The sequence below is a fragment of the Phycodurus eques genome, chromosome 21 (genome assembly GCF_024500275.1).
Source record: "Phycodurus eques isolate BA_2022a chromosome 21, UOR_Pequ_1.1, whole genome shotgun sequence".
Classification (NCBI taxonomy): domain Eukaryota; kingdom Metazoa; phylum Chordata; class Actinopteri; order Syngnathiformes; family Syngnathidae; genus Phycodurus; species Phycodurus eques.
Window position 1 is genome coordinate 3,037,383 of NC_084545.1, and position 15,774 is coordinate 3,053,156.

The following is a 15,774-nucleotide window of genomic DNA, read 5'->3' on the forward strand; positions in this document are numbered from 1 at the left end:
CATTGGAACTGGGGGTTTGTATTTACAGTATGTATTTCTCCTAACACAAATTCTTGAACCTGCCAATCAGGCGGCACTTTACTTCTCGGGCTTGATTTAAACAATCCCATCACCAAAGCCTGGTGAAAGCAAAAAGGAAATAAGACCAACGTGATGGCTTTTTTTTTTTTTTTAACACCAGCAAGTGCAATCCGAGGGGATTACAAACATCTCCACTACTTCAAACAATGAAATGCCTTATTAAACAGCAACATGACAGGGCCTGTGGGACGGGCAGACTTTTGATGTGTACACAATCCTTCCAGTGGGTGAATATATTTAGACGAGCAGCTCGTTCGCTCGCTCCGCCGGCTCTAGTTCTGTCGTCGCAGCCAAACTCGATAAATGGCCGTCCTCCGTAGCCTCAATCCTGCTCTGAGTCATCCCGCATAGTCTTTGCATAGCCTTAGCCCCGTGGCGTAATTTAACACTGTCACACCGTGAACTCATCTCCATTGAAAACGAACAGGCCCGCTTCCAAGAAACGAGGGATATCTTCGCAGAAATCCTTCCATTTTTTTTACCTTCCCTTTCTTCCAGCAAGAGTTGCTAATTTATAACTGCAGTCTGGCTGTGTCAAAGTCATTTTAAGCGCAGAAAGAGCCCAAATGGAATGAGATGGGAGTCTGAATAGAGGGAACATCATTTGTCTGGAAATCACCAGTTGTCAGGGAAGCGCTTTATTGAGCCGACAACCATATTTTGTTGTCTGAACTGGACCTTCGCCAGAGACCATAAAACGCTGTTATTTCTCCCAGCCAATTGTAAAACAATCATGATATTGAACACGCAATAAAATGTACCGGTAATCATAATCTCATTGACTTGCAGATAATGGCGGTTATTATTATTATTATTACGTACATCCAAAAATGGTTTGCTTGAATTTCAAAAGTATTTTTCCTCATGGAGAACAATGGAACGAGAAATAAGTCACAAAATAAAACCCTTATTAACTGTACAGGCCGTTTTTGAAATAAAATGTTAACATTCTTGGGCACTTGGAGACTGACCCCCCCACAATGTTGCTCATTATGGTGGCACTCGGAGCATCGAGTATATTTTAAGGTGGTACTTGGTGTGCTTGTTTCTAAAAAAAAATGTAAGCACGTATACAAGACGGATGGACAAAACAAACGCATTTAATGGTGTCAAAGCTTTATGATGATTTGAAAGCTTTGGCCGTGATAAAGGCGCTGCCAGGGCCAGTTCATCGGCGCTCGCGGTTTTTTAAATGAATATTATTCATATAAAACGTAATTTTTCACCTTTCGCTGAAGCATTCAAGCATGCTTATGATGAATGGCTTGCTCATCGGATCATTAGACTTGCATTGAATCCACGCTCGTGATCAAGCATAACTAGCGGCACGGCGCGCTTTAGATAAATTAATGACATATATTTATATATTCCAGCAAGCACGGAGGACGACTGCTTAAAGCGTCTGCATCACAGTTCTGAGGACCGGGGTTCAATCCACGGCCCCGCCTGTGTGGAGTTTGCATGTTCTCCCCGTGCCTGCGTGGGTTTTCTCCGGGCACTCCGGTTTCCTCCCACATTCCAAAAAATTGCGTGGTAGGTTAATTGACAACTCTAAATTGCCCGTAGGTATTGAATGTGAGTGCGACTGGTTGTTTGTTTGTATGTGCCCTGCGATTGGCTGGCAACCGGTTCAGGGCGTACCCCGCCTCCTGCCCGATGACAGCTGGGATAGGCTCCGGCACGCCCGCGACCCTAGTGAGGAGAAGCGGCTCAGAAAATGGATGGATGGATATTTATATATTTAGAAATAAAGACATTTAAGTAGACAAGACTGCCCACTGGCCACGTAACACAAGGCGTCTCCGTTCCGCTGCGAGGAAGCCTTGACCACATCGCAACTTCATGAATCTTTTAAAAGCCGCTACCTGATATGGAAATGAGCTCTCTGCGCCGCTCATTCACTTTCAAAGTCACTCCGTGTGTGTGTTTGTGTGTGTGTGTGAGTGTGCGCTTGTCATGTTCTGTGAGCGCACATGCTAAGGAAGAAAACCGAAGTGTCGAGAAGCTAGAAGAGCGTTGGTAGCACATGTAGGTCATTCTGACTCCCAGTGGAAATGGAGCCCGTTTTCGGATTAGAGGCCATGATTCATTATGACTCCATTTAATTACAGCGGGCGGTGGCCAATGTGCTCACCCCACCCTCCACCACCCCCACTTTTAGCATATTAGCCTCTCCTTCACTGGATGACAAGAATGTGTGTGCGAGTGTGTGTGTGTGTGTGTGTGTGTGTGTGTGTGCGTGTGTGCCTCCAGGTGATTTGAGCTCAGCTGCAATTTGGACTTGTTTACATGCACTCGAGCACAAATAAAAGCAGATTGGGCAAGCTAATCAGGTTAGGATGACAAATTCGACTAACTCGGTTACGTCGTTCTCGTGGACTCTTCCAGACAAAAAGAAAAAACGTTATCCCACACTGCATAAGAGGATTTGTAGGGGTACAGCAGGGGGGATTCTTGTGCCCTTGACACTTTTTGAAATTTGGGGGGTAACATATCTGCATCCTTCTGGATCTGGATAAAGTGAAAGTACAACTAGTTACTCAGAGTCCAAATAACTATTCTTTTGGAGTACATTAGTGTAGATGATACCTCAATGGACACAAATGGACAACGACTGCATCTATTATTTTTACACAAAAAAGAAAACAACAACACACTGACATTAGTCAACCATTCATTGAAAATGCCATCAAAATACTTCAAAAGCACATGTAATAAAAATAAAATTATAGACATGATTTTAAATGGGTTTGAAAATGTTACTAAAAATAGTACAATACATTTTGAAAAATTAAGTCTGATATAAATATGTATTTATTATTTCAAAATTAATAGATTTCTGTGTATTTATTCTTAAATTAAAAAAATAAAAATACAGTACAATCCCTGGTTAATTAGCAATACAGTAAAAAATAAAAACAATAATATGAAATAGTGCATTTATTCATTATTTATAAATACAATAATTACACAAATGTAGCATTTAATACATTTCAATACTGCAATAGCATTACATAATTAGCTATACTGAAAATTTGAAAATACCCCAAAATACAAAAACACAAATATCTTGAATTCATTAAAACTTTTAAATTGAATTATTGTGTCTATTTTAAACATATTTATTTGTTAAAAAATGCAATAGTTACACTGTTTTACTTTAAAATAAATATGCCATCAAAATCTTGAAAAAAGGCAATTAGAGAAAATGTAATATAATTAAACATTTAAACAAATTAAAATACACACCGTTCATTTTAAATCAATGTATTTTAATAATGTCATAGTACTATATAAATATTCATGTTCTTTAAAAATATTGCTGTTCATTAAATTATGTTTTACATCACTTTTCTAAAATTATGACAATTATTCAATGATATTCATAATGTGCTTTTACTACCACAGAGGTAGTTTAAACAGCCGCTTATGTTACCGTGTATGGTTCCAAAGCGCTACCGTTCAATTTCCAGGAGGATATCTCCAATAATAACTAACATTGTCAGTAAAATGTAGACTTTCCTGCCTCATTTGCATTGATTACAATCAAGTGGACAATCCCTTTTTGCCCATTTTATGTGCAAAGCTTGACGGGGTGATGATTGTGTGGAAATGAAATGGAATATGACTCGGGCTTGTAAAGACAAAAGGATGTGAAATTGCTTTGAAAACAGCCCATCGGGCTCATTGGCTTAATAAAAGAGCCGCCGTATATCATAACGTCTGCCGCTGGAGTGCAGATAAATCATTAATACTCACTGTCGTAAAATGGATGATTGCCAAAAGTGGAGCGGTGTAAATTTGCCTCGCCCTCCTCCCGTCGGTCAGCCCCAGACCCCCCACCCCCCCCCCCCACCCCACCCCCACCAACCCCCACCCCCCAGCCACGGTTTACGTACTCATTCAATCGCCTGAACCCTAAATGAAATGGACAAAATACCTTCAAATACAAACTTTTTTTTTTTTTTTTTTTGCATATGAATTCACAGCACACCAATAGCACTCGGTTGCTGCAGCGAGGCCCCTGTTGAATTATTCACGAGTCAGACCTGTTGGGGATGACGAAAATCCGATACATCAGCAGTTCACCAGCAGCCACCCCCCGTCCCCCAGCCCCCCACAAAAAAAAAAATGAAGAAGAAAAAAAAGGCACATAAAAGGAGGCAGGCAGAAAAGTTTGAATAAAACTATTCCACGCACATCCTCCTTCCCCACCCAACCGCCTTGAGAAGCCGTTAATATTTCATCACGTTAATAAGCCTTGTACATACAAATGCTCGCGGGGGGGAAACAAGCCATCACATAATCTGATCACATGACCGGCGAGAGCCAATACAAGACCTAGATTAATAGACACAGTTTGAAAGAGATTTATTTCGCATTTATGTGTTCAATATTGTGGTTGCAGCTCTGCCCTGCGATGAAAGAACACACTGGTGATGTGTGCTGATATTTGCAAAGCTTTTGAATTTCACCTCCACACTGACGTTCATTCAGTCTACTGGATGTGATACAGTGATCGTCGTTGGTGAGTCGTAAAACACCAGATTTTCTCATTCACACTTCATTCCCCCCCCCACACAGAAAAGTGTGTTATCGGATCATCAATAAATGACACAACAAAAAAATATATATACATAACAATAACAATTTCTTTAGTGCCTTTCGAGTGACACAAGGACTTTTTAAAATGTGTATTTTCATTTTTGTTAATGAAACATAAAAATTTATTTAAAAAAAAAATAAAAATTAAACTTTTAATTATAATATACTTTTATATAATTTCCATTTTGTTATATACCTTCTATTGTGAGTCCAATTTAAACACCCACTTCCGTGACCAAATATGGTTGCCCGGTTGCTTTTAAAGGGTTACTGTTCTATTTCCAAACATATATGCCAAATACTAAATGATATCTGAGAACTGTCTTTAAAAAAAAAATCCTCCATCTTCGACGCCATGCTCCACCCACATGATAGCTAGATGGCATAGGCAAATAAATTGTCCTTATTTCGCATTGCCCATCTGTCTAGTGTACCTCCTTCTTCTGATCTGGGCTTATTCGGGCCAATTCATCAAGTCCTGGAACCCACCCGATATGGCTGCTTCAAACAAAAATGGCTGACTGCCATTTCAATATCGGGAATAGGTCCTTACGACTTTTTCGTGCACCCTGTTCCGTTAGACATGTCCACCGAGTATCAAGGTCATAAATGAAACTGAATTTGCAAATACCAAGCATGTAAGTGTGGTATGCGAGCTCCCTCTAGTGGTATGTGAAAGTATTGCTGAATGAAATGTTCAAACTGTGCGCAATATTAGTGTCTTTGACTTTTTCTAATCCAAAGAAGTACATTTATTATGTACAGTTCAGTTGTATCTAACTTTACAGTAAAGCACAACACATTTCTTGCATTTACTGTTGAATTATTGAAGTAAATTCTTTGGTTTTAATGTTACAGTTCAGAGTACGTGCCCGTGGATTTCACCCCAAATTGTCTACTTCGGACCAAAATGGCCGATTTCAAGCATGGATCCTTGAGACCTTTTTCGTGTGTCCTGTTATTGTAGACGTCGTAGGTTAAATTGGCTTCAGGGGCTGAATTAAAAAAATAAATAAATACAAAAAAAAACACGCAGAGGCTTTCCCCAGAGATGTTCGGTACCTCGACGAGTTCGGCACCTCGACCACCGCGCCGCCCCTGTCATCCTGAATCATCGCCCTCCTCTTCCTCTTCTTCTTCATCAGCGTGTAGCTCTCAGCAGTGTACGCTATCGAGAGTGACCTTTGCCGCCACGCCGCACGCTCCCGCTACGACGCTAACCCTTTTGACAGCGGACGTCCGCGCCGACGATAATGAACGCCGCTGTCATGTCGCTGAATAAAGCAGAATTGCCGTCACGCGCGTCACCGGCGTCTGGCTGCCGGGTGGCAAAGTGCACGTGACTCAGGATCGTAAACATATTTATGGGCTTTCCCGTAAATATAATCATCCATCAGGAGGCCCAATCATAAAAAGCTGATTCGTGAAGTGGCTCCGAAGGAAAATGTTTTAATAGTCCCGTCACCTTATGTAAAAATAACAGAGGGAAGAACGTTACTTTCAAAGGACACGACGAGTAAACACAGACGAAGAAGCACAGCCTGAGGCTCAGAGCTCAACTTCGTCACATTCGGATGCCGACTGTCATAACTGGTATAATATTTTCATAATTATTCAGAAAGAAGTACAAATAATAATAACAATAACTCACTCACAGGACATTCAAACTGAAGGAATGCAGATGTTCTCATTTAATCAGCCTGGGGAACCTCACTACATTTCCTTTAAACCTGTTTGTATGCATAACAACATAACAAAAGTGTTATAGCGACAACATTCAAAATCAGTAGATGCTTTCTGGTTACTTCATTATTGAATTCTATGGCAGTCCGTTTAGGTAGCAAATGCGCTAACATCAATAGCATAGGGGAACCTCACTCCATTCACATTACCCCACTGTTGTAGCTACGATATTGCAATCTGTACAAAATTCTAATTGACCTGACACCAAACATCGCTCTCATCTTGATTACTTTCTGTATTGATTTCCACAGCAGCCCGTTTATGCGACTCGCACTGGAACCTCACTCCATTTACATTACACCACTCTTGCAACGATACACAATATTGCATGAAGTACAATCTTAGCTATGATATTGCGATAACTACAAACCTCAAATTGGAATGCTACCAAACATTGCCCGATAACGTGGTGTATTAATTTCCAGCAAACATGCTAATATAACTAGCTTGTGGGAACCTCATTTTACCCCACTACTGTAGCTATGATAATGCAGTAAGTACAATCATCAAATTGGCCTGATACCAAACGTCGCTCTCGTCCTGATGACTTCCTGTATTGATTTCCATAGCAACCCGCTTAGGTGGCAAATGTGCTCATTTAACTAGCACTGGGGAACCTTACTCTATTCACATTACATCACTCCTGCTAATACAAATAAAATTGCAACAATCTTTAAATTGGCCAAACACTAAATGTTGATTTCTTCCTGATTGTCATTTATTCATTTGTGCGTCGGCTCGTTTCGGCGGCAAGCGTGATAACTTCACCAGCGCTGGGGAACCTTACTCTATTCACATGACACGACTCCTGCTACTATTCAGAAAATGGCAGCAATCTTGAAATTGGCCAAACACTAAATGTCCATTTCTTTCTGATTATCTTGTGTATTCATTTGTACGTCAGCCCATTTAAGTGGCAACCATGCGAACGTCACTCGTGTGGGGAACCTCACTCCATTCACTTTACAAGTCTTGTGGCTATGCACGTATAGAATCCTGCAATAAGTACGATATTCAAATTGACCTCACAACAAATATTGCGCTCTTCCGAAATATGTTCTGTACTTGATTTGGGCAGCCCATTCAGGCGGCAAATGAGTCATCATCACTCGTGTCGATCATTACTAGCACTGGGGAACCTCACTCCAATCAATTTACACCACTGTTGTCACTATGATATTGCAAAAAGTACAACCTTCATATTGGAAGGACACCAAAAGCTGCTCTCTTCCTGATGTACTTCCTGTATTGATTCTGCTGCAGCCCGTTTAGGCAGCAAAGTAGTTTCAAAAACACAAATTTACTCTGGCAAACATATCAGGTACCACATGTGCGCTGCAGGCGGCTCAGTCAAGCAGCATTTGGCCGCAAAGCCCCGTGTGAGGAACACGTGCACCGTGTGAGTGTTTCTCTGTCGGGATCATGTCGGGAATGTCCGCTGGGTAAGCACACGCGCCCCCGCGACCGGCGTGCACCTTTCAGTCGCAGAAGTGCGGGCTCGGGTCTCCGAGCGGCGCGCGGATGCTCGCCGCTCGGCTTTGACCCGGCGGCCAGCACAAGCCCTCGTGGGAAGTGTGTTCCGGCTAAGAGGAGTTCAGCATTTCAATTTGAATTTGAGTGTTTCGCAGTATCCCAGGAGGGATGGGCAGTCAAATATATTTCCTTGATCAATGGTCGGGAAAATTAACATAGTACAGTTTACCATTTGGTGGCGGAGAACAGAGATGAAGAAGCACAGCCGGAGGCTCAGAGCTCCACTTTGAAACACACAATTACAAACTGTCATGACTTAGTAAATTGCAGTGTTTTCAAAATATAGATCTAAAAAAAAATAAAAAATACTACTCATAGGCTGCCCAAATTGAAGGAATGCTAATATACTGACACGCTAACTTCATCAGCCAGGGGAACCTCACTCCATTGAATTTACACCCGCATCTATTGCAAGAACAAATAATTCCCTCTCTCACTGTTTACTGCAGCAGCCCGTTAAGGCAGCAAACTAGCCGGCTTTGCGCTAATGTAACTAGTGCAGGGAACCTCATTCCATTCACTTTACATGTTTGGATTGCAATAATGAACGCAAAAATGGCAAAACCTTGCCTTCTTCCTGATTACTTCTTGTATTTATTCCGACCACGGCCCGTTTAGGCAGCAAACACGTTAACTTCACTCGCATGGGACCCTCCCTCCATTAATGTTATACCACTCTCGTAACCTCAAAGAGTATTTCAAGCACAAACTGAAAACTGGCCTCACACTAATTAGTTCCTGTAGTGATTTCTACAGCAGCCCGTTTAGGCAGCGAACGTGTTCGTGTGGGAAACCAAACGTTGATCTCTTTCTGACAACTTCCTGTATTGATTTCTACAAACTTTGCCAAATCTTCGTGAATACCTTCGGTCTTGATTTTTACGGCGGCCTGACTGAAGTGCCTTGTTTCCAAGTAGAAAAATTCATTGCGCTTCATTGTTTCTTTTTAACCTTGTTTATTGATCAAATTCCACATTATGATAAATTCCGTCCATCCTCTTTCCAAATCTGCATCGTCACACCGGAATTTTCCAGTTTACCGCGCTTCAATTATTTTCTCTTGACATTCAAAGAATTGCCGAGAGAGAGCAGCCTTTTAATTTCCTTGGGTTTTCACTGAGCTTTCTTTTTTATTGTTATTCATATGAAAAGAAAAGTCAATGCCCTTGTAAGTGGCCACCGCGGTACAAGGTGAGACGTCTTTTACAAAGCCGCTAAGACGCCTTCAACGACCATCGGGAAAGCGTAATGAGACATTTGGTGGCGAAATTTGGAATGTGACAGAACGCATTAAAGGCGAGCAGCAGGCTGCGCGGCCGGGCCAACGCAGAGCCTTCCCACTTTTCCTGACGGTCGCGGCAGTTTGGACACGAAGTCGGGTTAGTTTTCCAAATAACGTCAGCCATAACCAACAAATATGTGACTCGTGTGTTACACTTGGAACTTGATGGAAATAAGAAATACATGCCTGATTATCAAGATTTTTCAAGACTTATTACTATTTATATTTGGTTGTTTTTTAAGACAGGTGGTCTAATCAATTTGTGTTAAGTATTGTATTGAAGACAAAACAAAATAAACAATCACAGAACCAAAAATAGTTATTCATGCAGAACCAAGACACAAATTACAATCATGACGGCGAGTCAAAAGATTTCATGTTGCCTCCAGACGACGTGACTTTTTTTTCTCGCATTCTCTGCAGCCCTTTCGCTCTTGCACATTAGAAATCACAAAGTCAAAGTTACTTCCTACATAGCGCAGTAACAAGCTTGCACACATTAGAAATCGTAAACGCTGACAATTAAAATGAGTTTAAGACCCTACAGAACAAAAATGATTACGACGACAACATTCACCGAGATGAGCCGAAAGATTTGAGCAACTTTTTCACGCATTCTCTGAAATGCGTTGCGCTTTCTGTTTACAGGTTAGAAATCATAAACAGAAACAACCGAAATGAGTTTTCGTGCATGCAAGAGCCCAGGAAAGGAAAGTGATCACAAAACATTTTACCCCGACGAGGCGATTTTTTTTTCCTGGATTGTTTGCGGAATTACATACACAAAGGACTAGCTAACTCCGACAAAGATGCCACACGGGGTTTGGGACCACAGCTCCGAGACAAAGGTGTTCCCGGATAGACCCCGGACAAGAAACGACCTCTACATGAACCTTCGTCGGGATGTGGATGCGTTCCCACGGTGTCCCTCCGGCAAGAAAGAGGCTGCGCGGAGGAGAACAATAGGAGAGCGAAACCTATCACAATTCCAGCTGGAGCCGCTAATCCAGTTCAGAGCCGGCTAGAAAATGGGTTTGCCAGAGAGCAGAGCCGGCAAACACGCCACGCCGCGCCGAACGGGCCTGATGATCCCGCAGATGAGCGGAAAGACCAAAAAGTAATTTAATAATAAGACCAGAAAATTCCGGGAGATAATAAGGGGGGATCGGGACTGGAGAGCGTTCCAGCGGCCCATTTGGAACGCCACATAACGACTTCACAATGGGCAACGTTGGTACAAGCAACACATGGACGCATACGACACTGTGTCAGTACCACTCCTAAAAATGCTTGAAACTGCACATTTGTACACGTGAAACGCTTTTTACATACTCTACACTCGTTCTCATGCTGATGTAGCACACATTTCCTTACTGATACGACACCAAATAAAACTCAAAACCGATACCTAGACCAATACTCTCTGAAAGTGCTATGGAAATTGACAATTACTATTTAATTCTACTTAAATATTTTGTTCTGGGAATAAAAGGTTGGTATTGGTGTATTGATATGTCAGAATCGATCAGATCTAGGTGACCTTGACCTGGATCTGTTCTCACTTTTTTTCCATATTACCTCTGCCAAAGAGGTTTTCTTTCTACTGCCGTTTGTTTGTTTGTTTGTTTGTTTGTTTGTTTGTTTGAGAGAAGAACGACACAAAATGCTGCTCAAGTAATTGTCACAATTGTTAATGTAGAAGCGGGGCATGTGTTAAGGAAAGATCCACGTAATCTTGGTGCAGATCTAGGTGCAAAACGAGGTTACGATTGCCTGACTTGATTTTCGATATTGCCTTACTACAGTGAATGATTTCTTATCCTTGTTTGTCTGTATCTTTGCGGGTTTTTTTTTCGTCTTATATTTGTCCTTTGGTCTTGTAAACACAAGAGAAATACCATCAATAAAACTCCCCAAAATCCATACGTATCCAAGAATTATGTTCTTTTCTCTGTTGGCCGCTGCTTTATTTTTAGAATTCACAAACGCTGCTTCTGTACGACAGGCCACAGAAGTCACGACCCAGTAAGATTAAACTTATTAGTCTGCCATATTGCTTTTTTTTATTATTTTAGGAGCCGGTGCGGTTATTAGCGTTGTTTCCATGGCAACACGAGGACCTTCCGGAGGAGTTGTAAAACCAGCAAAGTTTGCTCGTTTGAGAGCAGCATGCAGCAGGATTAGTTGCAGCTGCTTTCACTTTTTTGTTTCATCCACTTCCACGCACACCCCGGCAGCGACAGTACCTGAAGACACACTCACAACGAGAGCTTCAACATATGTCGTGTATGCGACATTAGTCACATTGTGTGCGTGCATATACGTATATATATATATATATATATATTATTTACTTGCCAAAAGATGGATTGCGTTCCTTGGCAGAATGCTGGTCAAAGGGACGTCGGTGTGCACCTTTGGGGACGCGTGATATTTGCTATTGCGGTGATGTATTATTAAACACGCACATGGGAAAACAATACTATTGGGGACATTTTGACAACAATATCTATTATGTGGTCATCTACATACTGCGGGGGGGGGGGGGAAACAGATTTTTTTTCTGAAGAAGGGAAAGTCTTCCGGCACATGATGCACACATAACAATTAAAGAATTAAAATAAGACAAAGAAAATACAGGACATCTTCCAACCAATGAAAAGTCAAACTTTGCCACCATGTTCCGCCCAGAGGCAATAACTCAAATATTTCACAATTTTGTGTTACCCATCTGTCTAATATACGAGCTTGAAATGTTGCCGCAATCGGACAACAAGTTCAACTTTGAGGGACACCTGGAAATAGCAAAAAATATCCCAAAATGGCCATTTAGGCTAAAGTGGCAGACTTCCTGTGACGGATTTTTGAGACTGATTTGTGGAGCAACACATAGTAGACACGCCAACTAAATTCCATGCTGCTAAATGAAACTGGAGCTGGGGGGCTGAATTTCCAAAACATTAGGTGCTAATATTCATCTTTGAACGAACCCTGGAAATTTGTTTCAAAACAAAATGGCAGACATCCTGTGTGTTTTCGGGCATGGCTTCTTGAGACTTTTTTGCAGGTGTACTCATGATAGACATGTCTACCAAATTTCATGTCGTGAAGGGAAACTGGCTTTTGAGGGCTGAATTTTCAAATCATTCGAGGCACCACCACCCGTCTTTAAAGGATGGAAGTGGTAAAAAAAAAAATCATAATAAATGCTACTATAGAACCAAATGACAGACTTCCTGCGTGTTTTCAAGCTTGAGACATTTTTTGTGAGTCTACTCATGGCAGATACCTAGTTTCATGCTGATAGGGGAAACTAGCTTCAGGGGATATTCCCATAAAAAAAAAAAAAATCCAGGGGCGCTATCAAGAGCACATTTGGCAAGTTCTGAGTATGGAAAAGCCCTCAAATTAATGATTAAAAACGTACATATTGGGGAGCTTTATTAATTAATGGCTCACATTACAAATGCAAATCAAAAAAGCAAAGGCAAAGCGGGTCACCGTCCACTTACCTTTCCGACGTAAAGCGGCTCGTTTCCCGTGAACTCCTCCAGCACGAAGAACTGGTTCCATACCCAGCTGCGCCTTTGTCTGTGCAGGCCCCCCCGGGGGGGTGCACCTGAGCGCGGGGACTCGTCCTGGTCTCCAGAGCCGCCGCCGCGCCCGTCGAGCTCCGAGCAAGCCCCATGTCGGATGGGAAACAGGAGGCCCAGGAGCGCCAGGAGAGCCAGGGCTCTGCGCACGGCTGAGCAGCACCGCACCATCATCTGCGCCACCCCAGCCGCCTTCCTCCCCGCGCTGCTCCAAAACGCACTCAGGCCAGAAGAGGAGCAAAAAAAGAATAATAAATAAAAAATTATATATATATATATATATATATATATATATATATATATATATATATATATATATATATATTTAAAAAAAGCTAAAATGTCAAATCCCCTCAGGGTTTTTATCCACAAAGTCCTGAGCTCGTTTCACCACGGTGCAGTCAAGCTCGGCATTCTGCTGTGCGCCTCCTCGTTTTTTCACAATTGGAGACTAAAAGCGAGGTAATTCCTTCCACTCGGGCGCCGGGGTGTTGACATTAAACGTGGCTAACAGGGTCAGCGGCGGCCGAAGAGCTTTTCCGTGGCAGGGTCCGATAATTGGCACCTATCGGAGCGCGGAGAAGACAAAAAAAGACAACGTTAACGTCAGCAAAAGTGCCTCCGTGAGCGTGGCAAGTAATGTGATTACTGGTGCACCAGTAATCACATGCGCTTACTAATCATATAGAAACGCAAAAGACAGTCAGTTGGGTCACCAAGCAAAATTTTAAAGTACACAAGAAAATGGGTGAAGAAAGTTTTGAGTGCGCATGAAAATGCTTTTGGAGGCTGTCAAGCACATGCCACAGCAATAGGTGGCGCTTTAACCTTTCATTTTACAACCGTTCTGGGAAAAGGTACAACAACTGCTTCACAAACAAGACCTTTGTTTGGTGTTTTATGGCAGGTCATCAAACTCTGCTACCATGCTCTGCCCACACCCAAATGCTTTACAATTTAGTGTCCTCCATCTGTCTTATACACATGCTTCAAGTTTTGTAGCAATTGCACCTAATCTCTAGGACAAGTCCGTCTTTGAAGGACAACAATGGCCGCTTCCAGTCCTTTCAGGTCTGCATTCTAGAGACTTTTTTGTGGGTATGCACATGATAGACATCTCTACCAAAGTCCACGTTGCTCAGTGGAACCGGCTTTTCAAAAAAGACCCGCTACCGCCTTGGAAGAGCGAAGAACAAGGCCTAACAGGAGTAGTGTCCTTGACCTGGCGTCACCGAGGATCGTCAGAGGCCCCCATGCTAACGAGCGTCCGACGTGTGGAACAACAAAGGCCAGTCAGCTGACTCCCAATTATCCGGCTGCAACTCAGCAAGGTCATCATTGAGCCACATGTCACTGCGGCGTGGCGGCACTAACAAGTCACGTGGCGTACGCGGCGAGCTCTCGCGGGTCAGATTAAAAATAAATCGGAGGCATCAGCAGTGCCTCTGACCTCTACCCGGCGTTTTGTCTTCCCGCCTCGGCCTAGTGCGTGACACATTACCCAGCATGCCTCGACCGGGGAGGAGGATGGGGAGTCGGAGGTCGTCTTGACACGAACGCATCCCAGCAGGCCCGAGCGGTCTTGTTAGGAACCCAGCCGGTTGTCCACCTAAGACTTCCGAGGCGACGCGTGCACTTTCTCCGGCGTCCTCGCGGCCAAGAAATGTCACGTAGACGGCGGGAGGTCATGTGAGAGGAGACATTCGGAGAGCTGGACCGCACGCAACACGCGTGTCCTTAAATGCCTCATTTGGCTGGACTTGGGATGACATGGAACGCTACGCTGGCGCAACAAAACATTTGTTATTGTTTAGTGTGCACCAAAAAAACTAACAACTAACAACGAAATGCAATGAGTCACCCTGTTCCCCTCTACTGCGGGGTGTGCCAAAGGAAGTGAGAATTTGAAAGACATCTGTAAATGGCGAAAAACGACCCGACCAAGCCTGGGTACGTTAGACATTTTTGTGGCTCTATACTTATGTTTGACACGCCCACTTCCATGTTGCTAAGTGAAACGGGCTACAGGTGCTGAATTTTCCAAAAATTCAAGGCGCTGTGTTTTGTTTTGAAGATGTATCCTCGATATCACAACAGTCATCGATATTGTGATAATATTGTTTGGTGATATCATCGGTAGGGGTAAAACTCTCGTAAAACTCTCGTATTGCGATATTATCTGTATAACAACGGTACCATGATAATACCGTATTGCAATATCATCGGCATCGTGATGATATTATTGTATCTTGATAGCATCAGTATCATAATAACATTGGAATGTGACAAAACCGCTATTATAATAATATTGTATCATGATATCTTTGATATTATAATGAGATTTGATTGCAAAATCATTCAGATCGTCATTGTGACACTATGATATTGCGATATCATCGGAATCATAATATTGTATCATAATATTATTTTCTGACCGAATCCTATCACCCTGTCATCTGTATCCTATCATGTGATATCATTGGTATAGTAAAGCCGTCATGTCGGGATGTCATTGGTAAGCATATTTAATATCGTATTGCGACAGTATCGTATTGCGATATCACTGCTAACGTATAGCGATACTATCGTTATCATCATATGATCGTATGGTATTATCGGTTTTATGATATAATCGTATCATGATATCGTCAGTATTGTGACAATACTGTACAGCAATCTCGTTATATCGCATCATGATATAATTTGTCATATCATCGGCATCCTGGTATTATTGTATTACAATATCCTCTGTACTGTGATAATATTGCATCGCAAGTTAGTCAGTGATTGCCACCTCAGTCAAATACATACATGTGGTCAAGCTGCGCTGGATACAGTCTCAGCTCTGCTGCATTGACATTTTGATGGGAGAAGTGGAAAGTGGAGCAGATTTGTCTGCAGGGCAGCAGGAGTGGTGAAGGTGCACCAGAGTACGGA

At 42.4% G+C, this 15,774-nt stretch overlaps 1 protein-coding gene across 2 annotated transcripts in view; it reads right to left on the reverse strand.

The window, feature by feature from the left end:
- LOC133396321 (cadherin-7-like) overlaps nucleotides 1-13,011 on the reverse strand; it is an 83,692-nt gene extending 70,681 nt beyond the window's left edge. For both annotated transcript variants that reach the window (XM_061666046.1, XM_061666047.1), the window contains exon 1: nucleotides 12,757-13,011. In XM_061666046.1, the coding sequence (XP_061522030.1) occupies nucleotides 12,757-13,011 (255 nt within the window). The remainder of the gene's footprint in view (nucleotides 1-12,756) is intronic.
- Between the last annotated feature and the right edge of the window lie 2,763 nt (nucleotides 13,012-15,774).